This window comes from Chelonoidis abingdonii, chromosome 6 (genome assembly GCF_003597395.2).
Source record: "Chelonoidis abingdonii isolate Lonesome George chromosome 6, CheloAbing_2.0, whole genome shotgun sequence".
In the NCBI taxonomy this organism is placed as follows: Eukaryota; Metazoa; Chordata; order Testudines; family Testudinidae; genus Chelonoidis; species Chelonoidis abingdonii.
Genome location: NC_133774.1, coordinates 122,298,797 through 122,320,996, shown reverse-complemented (window position 1 = coordinate 122,320,996; position 22,200 = coordinate 122,298,797). Strand labels below are relative to the sequence as shown.

At 42.2% G+C, this 22,200-nt stretch overlaps 1 protein-coding gene across 1 annotated transcript in view; it reads left to right on the top strand.

Moving 5' to 3' along the window:
• MUSK (muscle associated receptor tyrosine kinase) overlaps window positions 1-22,200 on the top strand; it is an 88,087-nt gene that overhangs the window by 2,934 nt on the left and 62,953 nt on the right. The window contains 4 exon segments of the mRNA XM_032764946.2: window positions 1,672-1,798; window positions 9,191-9,342; window positions 14,031-14,158; window positions 14,762-14,903. Of these exon segments, the coding sequence (XP_032620837.1) occupies window positions 1,672-1,798; window positions 9,191-9,342; window positions 14,031-14,158; window positions 14,762-14,903 (549 nt within the window).

Below are 22,200 nucleotides of genomic sequence, written 5' to 3'. Positions count from 1 at the left end.
GAATTATGATTTGTTTTTCACATATATGTAATTACTGATCACTAGGAGTAGTTTGCAGTCATATTGAAAAGAAATTTTATCAGCGTAAACATGTTTTAGTAGCAATTTTCAAAAATACCGTACAATAATATGAACTTGAAAGGTATAGTTAGCATGAAGGGCCTGATTCTCCTCAATTTTACTCCAGTTGGACTCCATGATGCCAATGGAGTCCTAAGTTACACCCAGGTAAGTGAGAAAAGAATCAGGCACAAATTCAATACTATACCATCTAAATGTCTCATTTGGGCTTCACATTGCCTTATGTTTTTGGTACATTTTAGTGCTCAGGAATATTTCAGATTGATTGTATTGGCTAGAGAGGAAGCAGACATAGTGCAGGCAAGATTTTTTCCACCAAGAGACATCAAAATGTACCAGACATCTCTGCAGTAAACACAGTATGTCTATTTAGTAATTTATGTATGGGCATGGTAATTTTCTTTGTACTGTTTAAAGGTCACTGGGATTTCTCTTGTTGCTCCTTCACGTTCACTGCAGTATTGCACAGAGAAGCAGATGGCTAGTTCAAATATATGCACAGCTGTCAATGAAATCCAGTGTACCAAGTACTGGATGTGTGTCTCTACCCATCATACGTTAAGAGTTACTGGTTGTGTATCTTTGGTTGCTGGGATCACCGCAGGGATGGAAAATAATTATGAGAGGTGCCTTTTGATCTCTACCAACTATGCTTCAGCTTTTACCATGCGGCTTGGAAAATACCTTTCCAAAGATAAAGCAGCATTTCGGTTGATCATGGGTGTCCGATAATAAATGTAAGGTATAGTTATTTATTATCTGCATCACACTGGGTGCTAGCTGATTAAGGAAAAAGAAACAAGAGGTTGTGTATCAGTCAGGCTGTGGTATTGCTGTACCTCAGGGACATTTATAAATTATCCCTATGTCAGTAATAGTATTACACATTTTTTTAAAAATAAAGAAATACAATAGAACTGAAACAGTCTGCATTAATGACAAGGATCATTTTTGGCATCAGTGGCCCATCGCCTTACACACTCACACAGGGGTGTCAAGGAGCCCCCTTATTCCCATGTAGATCCAGCATTGCTGGTCCATGCACAGATGAGCAGCTGCTGCTGGGGGCACTAGGTCCCTTTGTGCAGGCAGGTAGTGGGCAAAGCCTAGGATCTGCCCCCCACCCTGCAACATGCCAACCACTGCTGCTGAGGGGGCGTGGAGGGGGAAGCAGGGACTAAACTGTGACTCTTTGAATCACACCAGATTTTGGTAACTTCATGGTCTATCCCTTAGAGAGTTTAAGAAAAAAACATGACAAAGAAACCAGGAAATAAATGCCTATGGGAACTTCAGTTTAACTGTGCTAGGCCCAGTGTGTATTGGAAGAGTGTGCAGAATTGCGAGTGCTGGGGGTGCAGAGAATTCCCAGCTCCACTGTCCAATTATGGGTGGCCTAGTTCCATGTCAGAGAATTACTGAATTCCAGGGAAGGGGTCAGGAGGTGACCCCACTTACATTGGCCCTACATAGAAGCAGAGTCCCATTGGTTTGTGCCTGTGAAGTCAACAGGTGTTTGATGAATTAGCAGTCATTGCTCAGAAGAAACCCAGGATTGAAATTGCATGTTTTCACCCCTTCTTTCTGTAGCTCCCTTTATCAACACTCCTCTGGAAACCGTGGACGCACTAGTAGAAGAGGTCGCTAAATTCATGTGTGTAGTGGACTCCTACCCCGAGCCAGAGATTACCTGGACACGTAACAACATTCCCATCAGGTAAGTATGAAATACTATGACAGCTCCAGGGTATGCAGATTAGTCTAGAATCAAACTCATTTACAGACCAAGGATAACGTTTCTCTGATGAAAGTGAGTGTTGCAAGGCTTTATTCATTTGCGTTTTGCAAAGTACTTTGTGAACCTTGCATGGAAAATGTCATGTAACAGCAAAGTATTATTATTCTTGCCTTGTGAACAAAGTAATAGATTAAAACAAGGTTTCTTTGTATTGTACACTGTCACACATTACTCACTACCTGCCAACGCATCATCTAAAGAAGTACTGATATGCTGTGCTTTGGAAACTGTTCATTTCAGGATGGTAGGGAATATTACTGTTGTTGCTAGGGTTACATTTTGCAGAAAATCTCTTGCAAAGGTAAAAGATAGTTCATCCACTTTTAACCTTGGATCAGGCAAATTCCTTTACATTCTCTGTTTCACATTCTTGATCCTCTCTTGCTTCTCTTTCAGCGATGGGAAATTTCATTTTGTTGTGTATAACAAGTGAGACCTGTTTTAATTGTGTGATTTGTACGTTACTCAGGGTCTGCTCCAGGGTGACTTCTGAGAAACACTCATGAGACTCCAGACAGGTCATTACTGCAGGCAAATTTGACTACTAGTGCGACCATTTTAGAATATTAAATAAAAGCCCTATCAATTTGTTTAAAACTTCATATGTATATCCACACACAAGATTTTAGAATTCATGCTTCAGTGACTGTAGGAGAACTAACCTCTTTAGCCCAAATCTCAATCCTGTAAGAACTATACTAAAGCCCCAAACTCTGTGCTAAGCAGCTTGCAGAACAAGGCCCTAAACCCTCATGGATGGAATCTCCAGATCAAACCACCTGTCTTCTAGTTCCTTCTCCATCAGTAAAACTAGCATTGAACGGAGAAACAGCTTGTGGGATGCCATTTATACATTAGGACTGGGGTCACATCACTCCCAACCTCCAATCCTTACAGGTCCACATACCTTCTCTGAAAGCATGCTGAAAAGCAGACCCATTTCAAGCCCACTAAGTGGTACACTATCTCCTCCGCCAATAACCCAAATCACCTTCCCAAAAGGTGTATCACTTTGATATTAAATATTAGCTCCCCATTAGACAGAGCATGTCTGTTTTACACCACTGCCAAAAAACCCTCTAAAAGCCTATTTTTGTGGGACCAAGTACATCGGTTGCTTTGTTCTTCTCATGGTGTTTCTGCAGCATAAAAACAAAATAACTTTCTCCAGAGCAGTCCTGACATTCATGGTCGGGGCTTGTGGATACAAAGTTTTGGCAAGAAGACAGCATTATATAAACTGAAACTATTTCAGCTAGATTCCAAACACAGGGAGGGAGAAATATTTGCTAAATGGAAAAGAACTAAATAAATAGATTTAAAAAAAAATCAAATGTCACAGAGTCTAATTGTTACAGGCAATAAATATTAATTATTTTATTTTTGAAATCTTCTTCCCTTGCCAGGGTTCAAGGATACTAGAGAGACAGATAACTTCAAAACAAAACAATATGTAAACAATTGAATTCAACAGGAACAATGCCAGAATAAGGATGGATGAGATTAGATTGCATGCAGCTCCTTATGTATTCCTTGTTTTCTAAGGTCACTGAATGTATGACACATATAGCGGAGTTCTCAACCTTTAATTAGCTGCTGGCCGATTAACTCAAGGTAGCTAATACATTTGTAAAGCACAATATAAAGCCACAAATGTTTGCTTTAGGACCTGCAGTATCAACTTCAACTATGCAGACATTACTTGGGGTATCATCTCCAACAGAAAACTCCACAGACTAGGTCGTAGGTTGGAATCCTGAATAACAGGAATTCACTGCTTTGCACCGTGTGGTTGTTTACACCTGTGTGAGTGCAGAATGCTCCCATTCTGATTTTGTAATATTTTCCCGCTCCCCTTGCTCATGTGTAAACGATGATACAAAATGCAAAGCAGTGGAGAGCTATGCCCCGTGTTTCAAGAGCACTTTCACTTCAAGAATCAGGATGTGCTTTACAAACTGCACTGAATTAACTCTCACAGCAATCCCGTGCGGTAAGGAAGTGTCATTATTTCCTTTCTATACGTAAGGAAAGTGAAGCACTGAACAGATAAGGTTAAGTTTTTGAAAGACATTGCCTTAATTATCAGAGGCTAACTCTGCAACAACTGGGGCTGATTATCAGAGGTACTGTTGAGTACCCAGTGGCATTGTGGCTACTCAGGACCTCTGAAAATCATGTCCTTGAAAATTAGGACCTAATGCCCACATCCTCCAAGGCATTTAGGTGCCTTCAGTTGATTTCAAATGGGAGTTAGGTGCCTAAATATCTTTGAGGATCTAGGGCTATGTGACATAGGAAGTCAATAACAGGCATATAGAACCAGATCTCCTGACTCTTATTCCTGTGCTTTAGCCATAAAAACCATCCTTCCTGAGCACCACTTCGGGTTTGTACCGTTCACCCTACTTTGTAAACGCCTACATTTTCCTAGGGAGAGCTAGGAAAGGCAACTAATTGACATCCTGAGACCATGTACTGGCAGTTATGACACATCCGTGTGTGCTAGATGGGTTTATTTAAAATGTGGTTACACAGAACAGCTGAGCATAAAAACTTTCCATTTGCTCACCTTCTGTTTCATTGTCCAACCTAAGCAGTAGTGTGGAAGCTTTCCTATTACTCAGACAGCCAAGATAGTTTTATAACACTGCCAGGGCAGTTCTGGTAACATGTCTAATTCTCAGTAAACCCACTGAAATGTAGCTACTCACAAAATGAGTCTGGCCAGCATACAGATCATACTGCAAAGCTTAGTTTGATGAAATTGCTATCCTTGAAAAATGCTGCTTTAGCCTAACACAGTATCCAAAACATATACACTATATCATACACCTATTCTACAATGCATCTGTATCGACTGCATCAGACTCTGTTCTTTTTCTGCTTTGTACTGTACCATCCCATACGGGGGCAACTTGGGCCCACTTATTTTAAGCCCTCACAATAAGGTTTTGATTTACTTGCTCAACACAGCTCTCCGGGTGTACTGCATCATGTGAACTAATGGCACTCTGTGAATGATTAATAAAAATAAGTACAAAAATCTGTGATGTACCATTGTTCTGTGACAGCCATAAGAGATGCAGTAAAAGGAAAAATTATCAAAAATAAATGATTCATATATTATTTATTCATATGATTATATTATATTTAGGGCTGTCGATTATTGCAGTTAACTCATGCAATTAACTCAAAAAAATTAACTGTGATTAAAAAAATTAATCGCGATTAATCGCACTGTTAAACAATAGAACACCAATTGACATTTATTAAATAGTTTTAGATGGTCTTCTACATTTTCAAATATATTGATTTCCATTACAACACAGACTATAAAGTGTACAGTACTCACTTTATATTATTATTTTTATTATAAATATTTGCACTGTAAAAATGATAAAAGAAAGAGTATTTTTCAATTCACCTCATACAAGTACTGTAGGGCAATCTCTTTATCATGGAAGTGTAACTTACAAATGTAGATTTTTTTGTTACATAACTGCACTTGAAAACAAAACCATGTAAAACTTTAGAGCCTACAAGTCCACTCAGGTCTACTTCTTGTTCAGCCAATTGCTAAGACAAACAAATTTGTTTACATTTATGGGAGATACAGCTGACTGCTTATTTACAATGTCACCTGAAAGTGAGAACAGGCATTTGCATGGCACTTTTGTAGCCAGCGTTACAAGGTATTTACGTGCCAGATAAGCTAAACATTCATTTGCTCCTTCATGCTTCAGCCACCATCCCAGAGGACATGCTTCTATGTTGATGATGCTCATTAAAAAAATGTGTTAAATCAATTTGTGACTGAACTCCTTGGGGGAGGATTGTATGTCTCCTGTTCAGTTTTACCCAAATTCTGCCATATATTTCATGTTATAGCAGTCTCAGATGATGACCCAGCACATTAGTTTTAAGAACACTTTCACTGCAGATTTGATAAAACACAAAGAAGGTACTGTGAGGTACTGCAAGGCCAGATGGCTACACTAAAGAAGTGAGGAACAGGTATGTTAGCCTCAGGCTAAACAAATCCCTGGTACCATGGTAGCCAAATGGCAGTTGCTCCAGGTTAACCAAGATACCTGGGGCCAATTAAGATCCTTCTAGAAGGCAGTGGAGATAGTTAGATTGATTGGGACACCTGAAGCCAATTAAAGCCTGGCTTGAACTAGTTAAAAGCCTCTCAGGCAGGTGTGGGTGTCAGGAGATATAGGAGGGAGCTGTACTGTTGGAGGAATGAAGCAGTACAAATCCAGATCAAGTGCAAGGAAGGAGGCCCTGAGGTAATGGTGAGGGAGATATTGAGTGGGGGCTGCTGTGGGGAAGTGGCCCAGGGAATTATACATGTCCTATTTCCAAAAAGTCAGCTACCATAGCTGCTAATTTTAGGGTCTTTGGGCTGGAGCCTGGAGTAGAGGGTGGGCCTGGGCTCCCCTCTCCCCTCCCAGATTAATCACTGAGATTGAGAGACAACGGAGACTGTGAGGGAGGGTTGCTTCTCCTCACCTCCCTTGTTGGCTTATGATGAAAATGGCTCACTAAGCTGTGACCCTTGCCTTTAGAGAGAGAAGGGCTACATGGAGGGTCACAGTGAGCCTCTGAGGCTAGCAAAATCCGCCAGGAAATGCAGGACCCACGGAGTCAAGGACAATACTTTGTCACAGTACCAATGTGAGATTTCTAAAGATAGCTATAACACTCGACTCAAGGTTTAAGAATCTGAAGTGCCTTCCAAAATCTGAGAGGGACAAGGTGTGGAGAATGCTTTCAAATGTCTTAAAAGAGCAACACTCTGATGCAGAAACTGCAGAATATGAACCACCAAAAAAAAAAAAAATCAACCTTCTGCTGGTAGCATCTGACTCAGATGATGAAAATGAATATGTGTTGGTCTGCTCTGCTTTGGACCATTATCGAGCAGAACCCAACATCAGCACAGACGCATATATTTTGGAATGGTGGTTGAAGCATAAAGTGACATGAATCTTTAGCACATCTGGCACGTAAATATCTTCTGACTCCGGCTACAACAGTGCCATGCAAACACCTGTTCTCACTTTCAGGTGACATTGTAAACAGGAAGTGGGCAGCATTATCTCCTGAAATTGTAACCAAACTTGTTTGTCTGAGCGATTGGCTGAAGTAGGACAGAGTGGACTTGTAGGTTCTAAAGTTTTACATTGTCTTATTTTAAATACAGGGTTTTTTGTACATAATTCTACATTTGTAAGTTCAACTTTTATGATAAAGAGATTGCACTACAGTACTTGTATTAAGTGAATTGAAATATTTCATTTTTTTTACAGTGCAAATATTTGTAATAAATATAAAGTGATCACTGTACACTTTGTATTCTGTGTTGTAATTGAAATCAATATTTGAAAATGTAGAAAACATTCAAAAATATTTAAATAAAGGGTATTCTATTCTTGTTTAACAGTGCGATTAATGATTAATTTTTGTAATCGCATGACTAATAGTTTAATTTTTTTAGTTGCTTAACAGCCCTAATTAATTATATTATATATGCAGTGACAACCATCCCTATTGTGTCTCCTGGATGCTACTGGTAATTTTGGTTTATATTTTGCTCCCATTTAGATTCTTATCCTGAGCCTATTGAAATAAATGGCAAAGCTTACAGTGACATCAGTAAGATCAGGCTCTTACACAGCTACAAACTGAGGATCAAATCTTGATGCCTTTGAAATCTATAGTAAAACTCCCACTGCCTTCAGTGGGGTTCAAAGTTCACTCCTGGACTTCACTCACTTCAACAGAGTTAGTCTGGATTTACACAGGTGCAACTGAGAGCAGATATGGCTCCTTATGCTTAAAGGTGGTTTAGAGCAGGAGTGGGCAAACTTGTTGGGCCAAGGGCCACGTCTGGGTGGGGAAATTGTATGCAGGGCTGGGGCAGGGGGTTGAGGTGTGGGAGAGGGTGCGGTGTGCAGGAAGGGCCCCAGGGCAAGGAATTGGGGCAGAGGAGGGGTGCGGCAGGGGCTCAGGGAAGGGGGTTGGAGTGCAGGAGGGGTGCGGGCTGTACGAGGGGGCTCAGGGCAGGGGATTGGGGTGCGGGAGGGGTGTTGGAGGGGTGCGAGGAATCCCACAGGCCAGATCCAAAGCCCTGAGGGGCTGCATCTGGTCTGCAGGCCATAGTTTGCCCACCCCTGGCTTAGGGTCTCTAACTTCACTTTGGAAAGCTGAGCCTATAGAATCTTAAATGGTGAATTTAGACATAATGCAAAATGTTTTACCACTAAAAGAAAACTGAGCAAATAAGGCTTTGGGGGATTGAACCTGCTTGGCAGAAGAACCCCTGATTTCAGTAACATTTGTCAGAAGCAAAAGGCTATTTTCATGAACGCAGTTGTAAAAGGTCACAGATGTAAAAACCATAAACTGATGGAAATAGGATATTGGATGCAAGCCGGAGAAATCTTGCACCATTAAAATGATAGCAAAGTTTGTTATATTTTCCAGTTTTGCAAGGAAAACCACAAAACAGCCCCTTCCTCTCCCCTAGGAATTTTTCATTGCTACACAGTACTTAGTCTAGCAGACCACTTTGTCATTCCAAAACATGGAAATCTTCACAGCTGTGTGGTGGCCTTAGGAATTTTCTTTTCTTCCCTTAGGTCGGTGGGCCAGATCCTGCTGTCATTTAAGTTATAACCACATTCAGATATTATAGTCCTTATTAGAGATGGACGGTAAAAAAATTTCCCATGAAAAATTACCATATTTTTTTTTCTCTGGTTCAAAACAAAAGAAAAACTGTTTTGGATGCCAGAAACCGTTTAGTTGCTTGGCTTTTTCTTGCTCAAAACCTGAACATTTTTGACAAAACAAACATTGTTCCACAAAAATTTCCATTTAGTTGAAAAGACATTGTCCAAAAAAAGTTGTGATGAAAATTTTTCAACGAGGTGTGGGTCTTATACAGACAAATCCTCATCGAAGTCAACTGCACTCAAAATATGTCTCCGTCTGGTGAAGACTACTGGAGATTCAAGTGGATGCAAGGTTCTGTGCTTGTATATCCCTTTTCAAGATAATAGTCCTAGATACACAACACCTATATTTCACAGTGATTGACATTATATAAATACCACAGATTAGACAGAAGAGTGTTCAGAACTGCCACTAAATTGGTACTGTATCATTACACTCAGATGTTTCACCATTTCAGGAACCGTGAGACAAAGCTAAACTTGAAGTGGCTTAGATGACTTAGAATGAGTTCAGATTTATACTGTACACCTTGCACTCTTACCAACATGTCACTGTATCCTGCAGGCTGTTTGATACACGATACAGCATACAAGAGAATGGGCAGCTTCTGACCATTCGCAGCGTAGAGGACAGTGATGATGGAGTATACTGCTGCTCAGCTGACAATGGAGTTGGAGTGCCTGCAAGAAGCTGTGGTGCTTTACAGGTGAAAATGAGTAAGTGGGAGGAGACCTTTCAAAGCAATTAAACTGAGTGGATGATAAAAGCTGATCTCTCCATTTGAATTAATCTAGCAGACACTTAAGACTCCATTCTGCTGCTATATGAAAAAAAACCTTTTCTTTGCACTATACAGACAAATGTAGCCAGTGTTTCTTGCATACAAGTGGGTCTTTGCTTATGCATATGTGTTGACCATGTTCTTTGTTCTGACCATCCAATGCCTAATGAGTTCCCCAGCTAATTCTTGACAGAAAATAAAAGAAATCCTTAGAGTACCTGGACAGGAAATGTGAGAGAAAAACAATTAGCTGCTCAAGCTTCAAGCACCAAAGGAAATTTCCATGGTATGTTCCCTGTGACTCTCAGAACCGTGAGGTAGGGTAGGTTTACCTTTCCTTACTGACAACCATGGAAGACTCTTCTAATGTTTCACAGACCAAAAAGGCTATCCCCCCAGCTGACATTTTCACTGTGGAGCTCGTCTAGGAACTTGAGGAGGACTATTAGTCTTAAGATCCATCCCCAGTGGAGGGGATGATGCCCCTACCACTGTGGTGCATCTCCCCAACACAACAGCAATGTGATGACAGTCCTTCCACACATTACAGATGGGGACAGGAGTGCCCCTATTCCCCACTGAATGGTGTAACCCACCATTCCCCAGCCCCCATGGCAGCAGGTTAGATTTTTTTTAAAAACTAACTTCAAAGAAATCCAAGCAGCTGCCCCAATTGCAGCAACTTTTGTGTTTTTCAGTAGGCTGGGCCTTGTTTATCATTTCCCTTCATACCGACGTGCATTCACATTTCGCCACATCCCACTGACAAAAAAATCTGAAGCAGCTTATTACAGTAAATACCTGAAATTTATTGTACTCATGGAATGATTGTGCCTGCAATGTTCTAGTCTGAAGGGACGATATCAGATTAAAAAAAAGTCATGGACCAAAGCTTTAGCTAGTGTAAAGGGGGAGTAGAAAGGAAGAGTCAGTCTGAGAGTTGGGGCGGGAAACTGGCCACCTAGAGAAGAAAAGAGATTGGAAGGAAGACTCTGTACGCATGAGGCAGTGTTTGCTGTAAGATCATAGAGTCTTGCTACAGTTAGTCATGTCCACCACCAGGAATTACTCCAGTCCCCAAGTTAGATGAATTTGGTGACTTTTCTAAGCAGAATACAGCCAAACCGACCAAACAACGTTTGGAGGCCTTGAAATATGTATCAAATAGTGCCCAAAGGAGTTTCAGTCAAAGTCACTATCTTTTATTTTTGAAAAAAATATGTTGGTTAGATGCAAACCAGGCACCAAGAGGTGAAATCCCAACTGGTTAATCACTCGGTAGGAAACTCACCCACTGCTATTAAAAATAATCAGGTAAATGTGAGAATGAGACCCAGACATGACAACTAGTGAAGCCTCAGGAGAGGCTACACAACATACAGTCATATTCTTCAATTTCCTGTTCTTGCTTTATGTATAGGATCAGACACACTCACACCTAATAGGTCAAGAGTCCTTCCACTAAGTGTCCGCTACCAGATGCTTTAGAAGAGGAAGGTATAAAACCTTCATAATAAACCTAACTGTGCAGTGCTGTGAAAATGTCTTCCTGACCCCATTGGGAGATCAGTTTATGCCCTGAAGCACAAGGATTGCTAACCCTTGCAACAGACAGTGTGTCTAACTATTGTAACTGAGATGCTATTCTTATTCATACAGGGCCGCATTTTGGCTCTTGCAGTGAGAAGCAGACTGTGGGAGGACTGGGAGGGAGGTGTGATGCCAAAGTGGCAGTGCCTTAAAGCATTTTGCCCAAGCGCAGCAGTACACAGAGAGGGAGAACTGGGAAGAAGCCCACTGAGCGGTGGTACTTACGGTGAAAGGCACAGCATGCATTCTCCCTGTCACTGCCTCTGTGTGTCATGGGGCCTCAGAGCCCTTTAAGATGACAAACCTTTACTAGCCAAACACTCCAGCACTCAAGGGCACGCTGGGGATATGGTTTGGCTACCTCCGGTGTCGGCATGCTTGGAGGGAAGACAAAGTACTCCCATCTCTGCTGTCCCTCACAAGGGCATCCATGCAGGGGCAGCCAGCCACACTTCCATAAGCACATCCTCCTTTCTGAATTTACTATGGTCTCATTTGTCTTATTATTTAATGTTAGCATTAGCTTATTAATGCCATTGGTATACATGGGGCTGAATATCCTTCAGCCCTGAGTTCCACAAGATAATTATATGGCACTCCCAAGTATGTTATGTTTGAGTACTATACACTGTCTGAGCACAGCTTGTTCCAGAATCTCACAGGGACTTAACTTCACTTGATTTCAATGGAATTTTGGAGATTAACTAAATAACCTTAAGGATCTGGCCCTGATTTATTCAGCGTGGCCTTATTCTCCCACGCTTGTTCCCCTTGAGTGGCACTATGCCCATGTTGCAATCTAAGTGGCTATTTGTGTAGTGAGGTACTACTCCACATGAGTAAGAGGAGCAGGATCTGCCTTTACGTGAAGCAATAACCCATTGTAAAGCAATAAAGTAGCCCCTCTTAGCAATGCCGTGCACCAGTCCTTCAAGTGCTGATCCTTTAAACACAATCTTCCTTTGTATTTTAGTAACCCGATTTATTTCAGAGTGTCGTACTATGTGAGGACAGACTTTCTTATCCACCATCTCAAGAAGTCTTGAGCATTGCTCTATATGTGTAGCTGTCCCTTCTTCATAACTGGGGCCTGGTTCCTGTGAATACTTATACACCTGAATAGCCATGTTGAACTTAGTGGGAATACTCAGATACTTACAGTGATTTACGTGTTTGCAAAATCAGAAGCTAGATTCGTAACTGCTAGTACATATAGAAGTCTGAATGGGCATGTGAGAGTTAATGGGCTGGCTCCTGAAGACTCTCTGCATGCAGACAACATATTAACATTAACAGGAGTTTTAGGTGTGGGATAGTTGCAAAATTGGGCTCCAGGTTTGCTAACTGTTGGTCTAATCCAGGGCCTATTGACATCAGTGGGAGAGTTTTCTTTGACGTCCATCGGCACTGGATTATAGCCAGTATGAGAAAATAAATATGTTTGAAACCATTTTATTACTTATTTAGAATTAAATAAAAATCCCCCCAGAGAACATGGAAGACAAAACTTTAAATGTTTTAGAAAAACTGACACTAAGATTTTTTTTCAAAACTTAACGTTTCCAAGGTTGAATTTACCTTCCAGGAACACAAATCTAAATTTACCCAAGTTCATCTTTAGGTTGCTCTGCGTTTTATCAGGCCCACCGACAGAAATTCCAGGCCCCAGGGGAGAACAGTCAATGGGCCCCCACGCACACACAAGCCACAGCCTCACAGATGCAGTCTGCCTGACATTTGGGCAGTGCTGCGCCTGTGCTGGCTGGTGCCCAGCAAGCTGCCGGCTGCGCTGCTGGGCGCACTCTTCTGGCACAGCCAGGGCTTCCACATGCCCGCCCGGTAGGATTGCCAACTGTCTCACTGTGAAAACCCTTGCCCCACCCCTATCCCACCCCATCCTGCCCCTTCTCTGAGGCCCCGCACTCTGCTCACTCCATCCCCCCTCCCTCTGTTGCTCGCTGTCCCCCACCCTCACTTACTTTCACCAGGCTGGGGTAGGGGGTTGGAGTGTGGGCTCTGGGAGGGAGTTTGGGTGCGGGAGTGGGTGCAGGCTCTGGGAGGGAGTTTTGGTGTGTGTGGGGTGAGGGGTTGGGCTCTGGCAGGGAGTTTAGGGTGTAGGATCTGTGAGGGAGTTTGGGTGTGGAAGGGGGTCAGGGTGCTTACCTCAGGCGGCTCCCGAAAGTGACCGGTACACCCCTCTGACAGCGGCTTCTAGGTGGGCAGCCCAGGAGGTCTCCACACACTGCGTCCGCAAAGCACTACCCTCGCAGCTCCCATTAGCCGCAGTTCCTGGCCAATGTGAGCAGTGGAGTTGGCACTTGAGGTGAGGGCAGTGCAACAGAGACCCCCTGCCCATTCCAGGGGCTGTAGGGCTGTTCCGGCTGCTTCCAGGATCAGCGTGGAGTGAGGGTGGGCAATTGCCCCCTTTGCCCCCCTCGTCAGTGGGCCTGCTCAGATTATCCCAATGTTAATACTCCTGTCATACACCCTTCTTCTTGGATTATAGATGGACCTGATCTAAAACTACATTTGGACTCACTGAGGAAGTCTGAATCTAGATCCAAACTTTCACAGTAAATGCTCTCTTTACAATGGACAAAGCAAAAACCCTGAAGATAAATATTGTTGAGCACTGGAGAGACTGCTGTCTGGATCTCTGCCCAAGATCTGACTAATTCAGATCAGTGTCAAATTTCACTCTTACTGAAAACGAATAATTTATATTAGGCTTTCTGATTTGGTGTCATTTACCTGAGTTTAACATTTTAGGGTGTAGATATAGTTTATAAATTATTCTTTCAGTGGAATTACATGGCCTATCAAGAACTCTCTTGGTTCTTCTGTCGTTTAGGCCCAGATCTTCCAAGACTTTAAGCATCTAAATACCTTTGAGGGCTGGGCTGTGATGACAGCAATACAGACTTTGTACAGAGATGCAAACAGAGGATTTTTGATCATAAAGAATAGTATTGAGTGTATCTGAACCGTGTCTCGTCTGCTGTTCAGATTTAATTTTGGCCTTTTTTGTTTTAGAACCTAAAATAACTCGTCCTCCTGTAAATGTAAAAATAATAGAAGGATTAAAGGCTGTTCTTCCTTGCGCTACCATGGGGAATCCCAAACCTTCTGTCTCTTGGATCAAGGGAGAAACTGTTCTAAAGGTGAGTAGGGAATGAAATTAAAATATCACTTGCATGCTAAAAATATGATGACATAATCAGTCCAAGTATTTGTAAATTCTATCAGAGAAGCATTTAAAGAGACACAGATGTCAGGTAGAAAATGTCAAAACAAGATTTTTGTTTAGGGGTAATTCTACCTGTATAGAATTTTTTTTCCGAATTTCTCTTTCTCATTTTTTAATTAATAGTAGATCTGAACTAATAAAGCCCCAAAAGAGTTTGTGAATATAATTGTGAATAAAACATACTGATCTGCTTTGCAGATATTCATTCACAAGGCTTTTGAAGTTATTCACTTATTTGTAAAAAATTGGGTGCGTGAATGGCTTGAACAGTATGAACTGAACTTACTGGACTGAAGGCTCCAGCCCTAAATTCCTTAATTCATAGGACTGTACAAATAAGTCTTGTTCAAAGGTGAACATTTACTTCTAGCATCGTTAAAAGGTGTTTTGGAATTCACTTAACAAATCCTCTAACAGGCTCTAGGTTTGTAAATAAAAGTTTCTAATTGTTTGACACAACAAGTCAAAGTATATTCATTTTTCCATTTCCCAACTCCCACCTTCCCATCTCTGGCAGGAAAATGCTCGGATTGCTGTTCTGGAATCAGGGAGTCTAAGGATCCATAATGTTCAAAGAGAAGATGCAGGACATTATCGCTGTGTAGCAAAGAACAGCCTGGGCACAGCCTATTCGAAACCTGTCACAATGGATGTGGAAGGTGAGTGACCCTCAGACCCAGACTATCAGCATTTAAAGATCTCTCAAGATATACACGATCAAATTTCCAGTTAAATAAACGGGACCTACATTTTGTGATTCAAAAGCATATGTTAACGGGGGTGCAAAGGCCTAGAGAAGGGCAAGCAAAGAAAAACGCAGGTTGAGTTCTGTGTCCATGAGTGAAGGAAAAGCAAAGGAAACACAAACAAGCAAGTATGTTTTTCCATTGCTTGCTGATGGTGAAAGTGATGGTTTATGAGGGCCAGACCTTTTGACTTCAGTAGGAATTTTGGCTATGGAAAGACTACAGGATTTGCCTTACAGAGAAATAGGTAATTGATGTATCTCCCTTTTTTTTTGCTTAGCCAATCTCATGGGTTGGTTTGTAAAGCCTCACTGTGGTTCTACCCTATATCTTTCAAGCTTGGCCACTGGTGGGGAATGTTGGAGCTCCAGATTGATTCCAGAAAGCAGGCTGCTGGAAAGTGCTCACTCAGAGCTGTCGTCAGTTCAAAATGTTGCAGCATTGCTTCTGAACGTACTATAGAGGATTGCAGCATGATTATTATTACTGCCATTTCCATCCTTTCCCCCTGTTTTTTATTTGAATTGGTCGAGTCTTCAGGAATACTGAACAGTTCTCTTCAAGGAACAGTTCTTTGTATATTTTCCTCCTGCTCAGTTGGACACTGGACTGATTTTGTTTGTGGTGTTTAGTTACTCATATACAGGGTGTTTTCCCTCTGGTATAAATTATCACCAATTTTAGCGTGCTGAGAGCAAACATTCTGATTTCTTGGATATTATAACGAAAGTTAGGTCGAGCAGTGCTTTATGGTAGTCAGTGGTGGAGGAAGGATTAATCCAATGGATGAGCCAATCTGCATTTCCCATTCTGAATGGAACCCCCGTGCTGCAAAGGGGCCGTCCATTTTCCCAGACATGCATCTGACGAAGTGGGTATTCACCCACAAAAGCTCAAGCTCCAAAACGTCTGTTAGTCTTTAAGGTGCCACACGATTCTCTGCAAGTTAATGTAGGTTTGTTGTTTGCTTAGCAAACACATTTGTAATATCGTGATTTTTCAGTCCCTTTAATATTTCACTGGACCAGTTGCTTGTATATCAGAAGATCTTGCAGAACACTGAATCAGAGATAAAAGTGTTATGATATAACTGGATATCCAGACTGCTGCAGGGTTTATATTTGGGGGTTTGGTCTGAAACCATTACAGACATGTGACTACCCAACATGTTTGGATCTAGGTCTAAATTTCTCTAGTGTTTGGGTCTGTTTGGTTTGGGCCCATTGTAGAGATGAAGTCCGTGAGGTCCTATGAAGAATTAATTGATTCCAGGAACACAGTGAACTTCCCCTACAGAGCAGGACCAGACTGTTTTAAATTTTAAAGCTCCAGGACCATAGGATCCAACTGCAGAGTCTGAATCTGGGCTGGAACAGCATCAAAATTTGGGGTGCTTGGATTAGTATTTTGTTTTGTGCCTGTTAATTCAACCAGTGGAGAATTAATCAACAAAATCACATTGCAAAGAACTCTGCATGCATCCATTCTCTAAAACAAGAAAAATGAGTGCTTATTTAATTAATGAAAGCTCAGTGCACATGCACAAACTATTCCTTCGTATTCCATTAATGTATGTTATACTAAACAAAGTAATGCTGTTCACTATTCTTGCTTTGGTTCTTCTGACTAGGTACCCATATAATATACCTCATTTCAGGCTAGGGTTGCTAGCTTACTACTTGGACAAAACCAAACACCCGTGCCCCACCCCTCCTCTGAGGTCCTGCCCCTGCCCTGCCTCTTCTCCTAGACCACACCCTTGCTCATTCCACCCCCACAGTCACTCCCTCTCCCCACCCTCATTCACTTACTCATTTTCACCTTGCTGTGGCAGGGATTTGCGGTGTGTGTGTGGGGGGGGGGTGAAGGCTCTGGTTAGGGGTGTGTGGCCTCTGGAGTGGGGCTGGGAATGAGGGATTTGGGGCACAGGAGGCACTGGTGCTGAGGGGCTCAGAATGCAAGAGGGGGCTCTGGGCTGGGGCAGGAGGTTGGGGTGTGAGCACTCTGGCTGGGGGTGCGGGCTCCAGTGTGGGGCTGAGAATGAGGGATTTGGGGTGCAGGAGGGGCTCCAGGCTGGGACGAAGGGGTTTGGAGGGCAGGAGGGGGATCAGGGCTGGGGTAGGGGGTTGGGGTGCAGATGGAGTGGAGGCTCCAGCTGGGGGTGTGGGCTCTAGGGTAGAGCTGGGGATGAGAGCTTTGGAATGCACAAGAGTGCTCTGGGCTGGGACTGAGGGGTTCAGGGTGTGGGAGGGGGAACAGGGCTGGGGAAGGGGGTTGGGGCACGAGAGGTGTGAGGGCTCTGGCTGCGAGTGTGGGCTCTGGGATGGAGTTGGGGATGAGGGGTTTTGGGTGCAGGATTGGGCTCCGGTCTAGGGCTGAGGGAATCAGAGAGCAGGAGGGAAAACAGGGCTGGAGAAGGGGGTTGGGGCATGGAAGGGGCTCAGAGGTGTAGGCTTCAGGCAGCACTTACCTCAAGCAGCTCCCGGAAGCAGCAGCATGTCCCTACTCTGGCTCCTAGGCAGAGGTGTGGTCCAGGCAGCTCTGTGCACTGCCCTGTCTGCAGGTGCCACTCCCAAAGCTCCCAGTGGCCCTGTTTCCCACCCAATGGGAGCTGCAGAGCTGGTGCTTGGGGCGGGGGAAGCGTGCATAGCCCCCTGACTGCCTCTACGCATAGGAGCCAGAGGGCGGACATGCCGCTGCTTCCAGGAGCTGCGTGGAGCCAAGGTAGTGAGGGAGCCTGCCTTAGCCCTGCTGTGCTGCCGACTGGACTTTTACTGGACCAGTCAGCACCGGCCGCCAGGATCCCTTTTCGACTAGGCATTCCGGTCGAAAACCGAACACCTGGCAACCCAATTTCAGGCAAAATCTGAAAGTAAAAATCCTCTAGTGCATAAAAGAGTCTGTTTCTCCTTCCAGTGTTTGGGTGTAACTCCAGCAAAACTTTAACAAGAGTTGCGTGTGCATAGACCACACCCCCTCAAGCATTCAGTTGACTGATTTATGGCCTGGCATAGACACTAGTTGTCACTATTTTTAGTATTTTCCTCAGATGTCACAATTTTAAAATAGCTCCAGGTGAATAATAATCTAAAATGGCATGGTGCAGGCAATCAGTCCTCAACTGGGTCATTTGGGTGTATTCACTGCAGTCCATTGGAGCTTATGTAAGAAAACTGATGAAAATCCTTCTTCTATACTACCTTTCCTTAACAGAAATAAAATAGTTTTTCTTAGCTGATATCTTGATACAACCATTCACTGAAATTACTGGACTGTATATTATTCATTAATGTTAAAATGTAGTTACTGAGAATGATTGGAATACTATCAACAGTTAATCCCAGAGCATGTTTAATACCATGCTAAATATAGATCATGTAGGTCCTGATTTTGAAAAGAGGCTCCTCTTGAGCTTGCAATTAGTTTCAGGCACAGCTCGCAAAATATAAATTTCTAATTGCTTGAGGGATTAATCTCATACCCACTGAATTCAATGGGAATATTCATTGCTTAAAGTTAGGCACATCCTTAAGTACCCCACTGAATCAGCATCAAGGAACAACATTAGGTTGTCAAAGTTGCAGAAAACATTTAGTGTGCGATGGCTGAAGAATTAAAGCTTACTTAAAACACTATGTTCTTTGCACTTTGGAGGCTTGAGCTGATGTGAATTTAGAACCTGATTCTGCCCCCATTGGAATGAATGACAATGACAAAGTCTCATTGACTGCAATAGTCCAGGATAGAATTGGTCAAAAAAATGCCAATCATTTTTTGCAAAAAATGTAAAAATAAAACCTCCTCTTTTTAAAAATAACCTATGGAAGTTTTTCTGTTTCTTGACAAAAACCTGAACCTCAACCCCCCACCCAATTTTGGTTTCTAGTTTTTTTGTCAGCCTCCCTTCCCCAAAATAATGATTCCCCCATGTTAATTTTTTTGCCTATTTTCATCAAAAATATTTCAGTGAAAAAAGTCAATCAGCTCTAAAGTAGGATAAGGGCCTGGATGAAGTAGAGTTCCTCTGAAGCCCTTCCTCGTTCCGTCTGTGCCTTACTGCATAGCTTGTGCATGGTCAGTGCAACCGACTTTTATTTTGCAGGTGAAATACTCCCTCTTGAAGTCAATAGGAGTTTTGCCATTCATTTCAATGGGGCCAGCATTTCACCCATATTTTTTATAAAAAGGACTAAAAAAACGCAGATCATTTGCACTGTGCTTGCAAGAATTCCCCACCCCAAAAGCAAAGGCAAGTCAAAACCAGTTTTCACTAGAACACATAAAGGTATTTTTACTTTCTAAGGACTAGTTTGCTGTCAAATCTCGGCTTTCTTCCCCCAGCACTAGACAGATTCAAAAAATATTTGAAGATTTTTTTTAACAAGATAAAAACTCTGTGTTTTTTTAAATTTACTTTTCTTATTTTCAAAACTGGATGTACAGTTTTCACTCAAACTTTTGAAAAAAATTCACCTGCTTTCTGAATCCAACCCCCATCCCCCAGGATCAAGCTTCCATTAAGTTATTGAACCACTAAATACAGAGCCTTAGAATGGAAATGCTTATGGAACCTTAACAGTAGCTTTTGATACTTCAGCTACAGTATAAATATATTTAGATATATAATGAATGCATTGTTTTCCGCAGCAGAATACACTAATGTATATATAATAAAATATAACACGTTACATTTCCTGCACATAGCTTGAAAACCATGATTCAGGCACTGATTGCAATTTATTTCATTGGGCCAGATTCTGCAGTCATTTACACTAGCATAAATCCAAACTAGTTCCATTGAAATAAATGGAGATATTCCAGCTTTAAATTAATGTAAGTGAAAGCAGAATTTGGCTCACTGACTTGAGATGAAATTAATTGCGCTGATTTTATTTGAAGAATTTCACAAAATTTGAAATTAATCCTAGTTTATAGAATAGGGTGAATAAGAGGGAAGAATGTTAATTGAACAGAATGCGGGGTTTTGGATCCACGTGCGGTCCTGCATTACCATGGATTCCAATGAAGGTAATTAAATTTCGGATCCATGCGTGGTTCTCGGCTATAAGCGAATTCGCGCTATACAGGAACGCATTCTAGCGAGGGTCCACTGTAATTTTTTCAAAAAATACCATGAAATTGGACAAATAAGTAATTCCACAAACATTATTCTACTGGCTCTGATATTCCTGTGGATGTTGTGCCATCAATATTAGTGTACAGCCATATATCCAGTTCATCATAACACAATTCAGCAACTTTCATAATAGTTGGAGATTGACTAATGATAAGCAATGATGGAATTCCCATGGAACTGCATGGTACATCCACAAGAACATGCAGGATTTTAATTGTGAATCATGCTGATACAATGAATGATCACATTCAGATCTAAAGGCTACAGCTGGAATGCTTAGTACAGGCATGCAAATCCGTTCACTAAAGTAGGGCTTGCAAATTCAAATGCCCCCCAACTTGAAGGAAAACATCTAAATGCGACAAAAACTGCATGGATGTGTTTGAACAAAGGAAATATAGGAATTGATCTTCACCGGGGGGGAAGGAACACAAGTGGCAAGCATTTGTTAGGAGAGTGTTGGAAGTAACAATGCTAGATAAGCTGAAATAGTAACTAGAAGGGCACAAACTATTTACCATTCGAGCATGGCCAGTAATAATAAAATAACACTGCAAGGGGACTGGAATGTGGTTGTCTCTCTCTTTAGAGATATCATGGCACACTGGAGCTTATTTTTATTGTTTCATTCCAGGGACAGTAGAGGTGGTCCCAAAGAAGAATCTGAGTTTCAAACAGCCCAAAACTTTGAGGGCCTCTACATGCGTACGCAGGCATTGTTCCCTTGCGTGCATGGCTTTCTCATTTATATCAGTGCAGGTCAAGGGCAGGGCATGGGCCTCAGTTGTGTCAAGAATGCAATCCTTCACCCTTTTCTGAGAATTACACAAATGTGGAGCTTGCATAGGCAAAAAATAAATAAATAAAAAAATGCAACATTCATCTGCCTTTTCCTTTATTTGTTGTGCAGCCTGGATGTGATAAATGCAATAGAAGTATTTGCAGACTGTGTGTGCTGTATTCTCAATGACTGCACTGTTAATATTTGCAGTGATACTTTTCCAGGCATCCGTCCTACTTTGCTGATGCAGCTCATAGGGCTGGTCCAGAAAAAAAAAAGATGGTGGAGCACAGTGCTGGCCCATATTGTTGCAGACAGTTGAAAACATCTGCACACACCTTCTGTGTCCTAAAGGCTGATCTTGTGAGCATGCAGTGTGTATTGTTTAACAGGATGCATGTTCTCAAGAAGGTGATTGTAACAATGATATTCACCACTGCTGGGATATACCAGATGTATTAGATAGGCAGGATCAGCTAAAAGTCATGGGCCAAATTTATGCCTGGTGCAAGTCCATTGAAATCAGTGGAGATCCACCAACGATGAATGCAACCCTTTCTATGAAAAGCATGCATTGAAGTTTGCCAGCAAAAATATTTTTATGAAAAATAAATCCCTCTAAAGACTTTCCACCTTATGTTTTGTTTATGTTTTAAAACGAGATACTGATAGTTGATATTTATAGAATACATGGCATCTGCGGTAAATAATAGCAGATGTGGCAACACCAAAATGGAGTAGTGCAGTTACTTTGGTGGATTCAGGCTAGGGCCCCATGTTTTGACAGAGCCTCCTGCTCCTAAATTGTTGCCATCTTCTGCTTTCAGTGGACCACAGTATCTGCTGCCACTCAGCACCATGCTCCCTGCTCTTTCTGATCTGTGTGTGTCTCAGAGACTTTTCATCATTGGTTCTCAGCCCAAAAGACCCTGGGACAGACTGTGGCCTCTGATGAGATTGTTTTGCTCTGCCCTGGTGCCACAAAGAAACCTTAAAGCTGCCAATACACCACCCCACTGAAGATCTCCAGCTGGTGCAGAGTGGCATAGTCATCCTATGTATGTCAGAGTATGCTACATTTCAACAATTCCTATCTGATCTAATGGTCCCCAGAGATTGCAGCAAGCCAGAATACAGTTGGGTAGCCCAAAGGCTGCTTTAATTTACACAATAAACCAAACTAGCTCCATCTGCCCTGGGTATCAGGGGGTGCTATGGTGGTGAATATCCTCCTTTCCTTCCCTCACCCTGGATCCCATGCCGCGTGGACGAAAGGATCAGGATCACAGAGT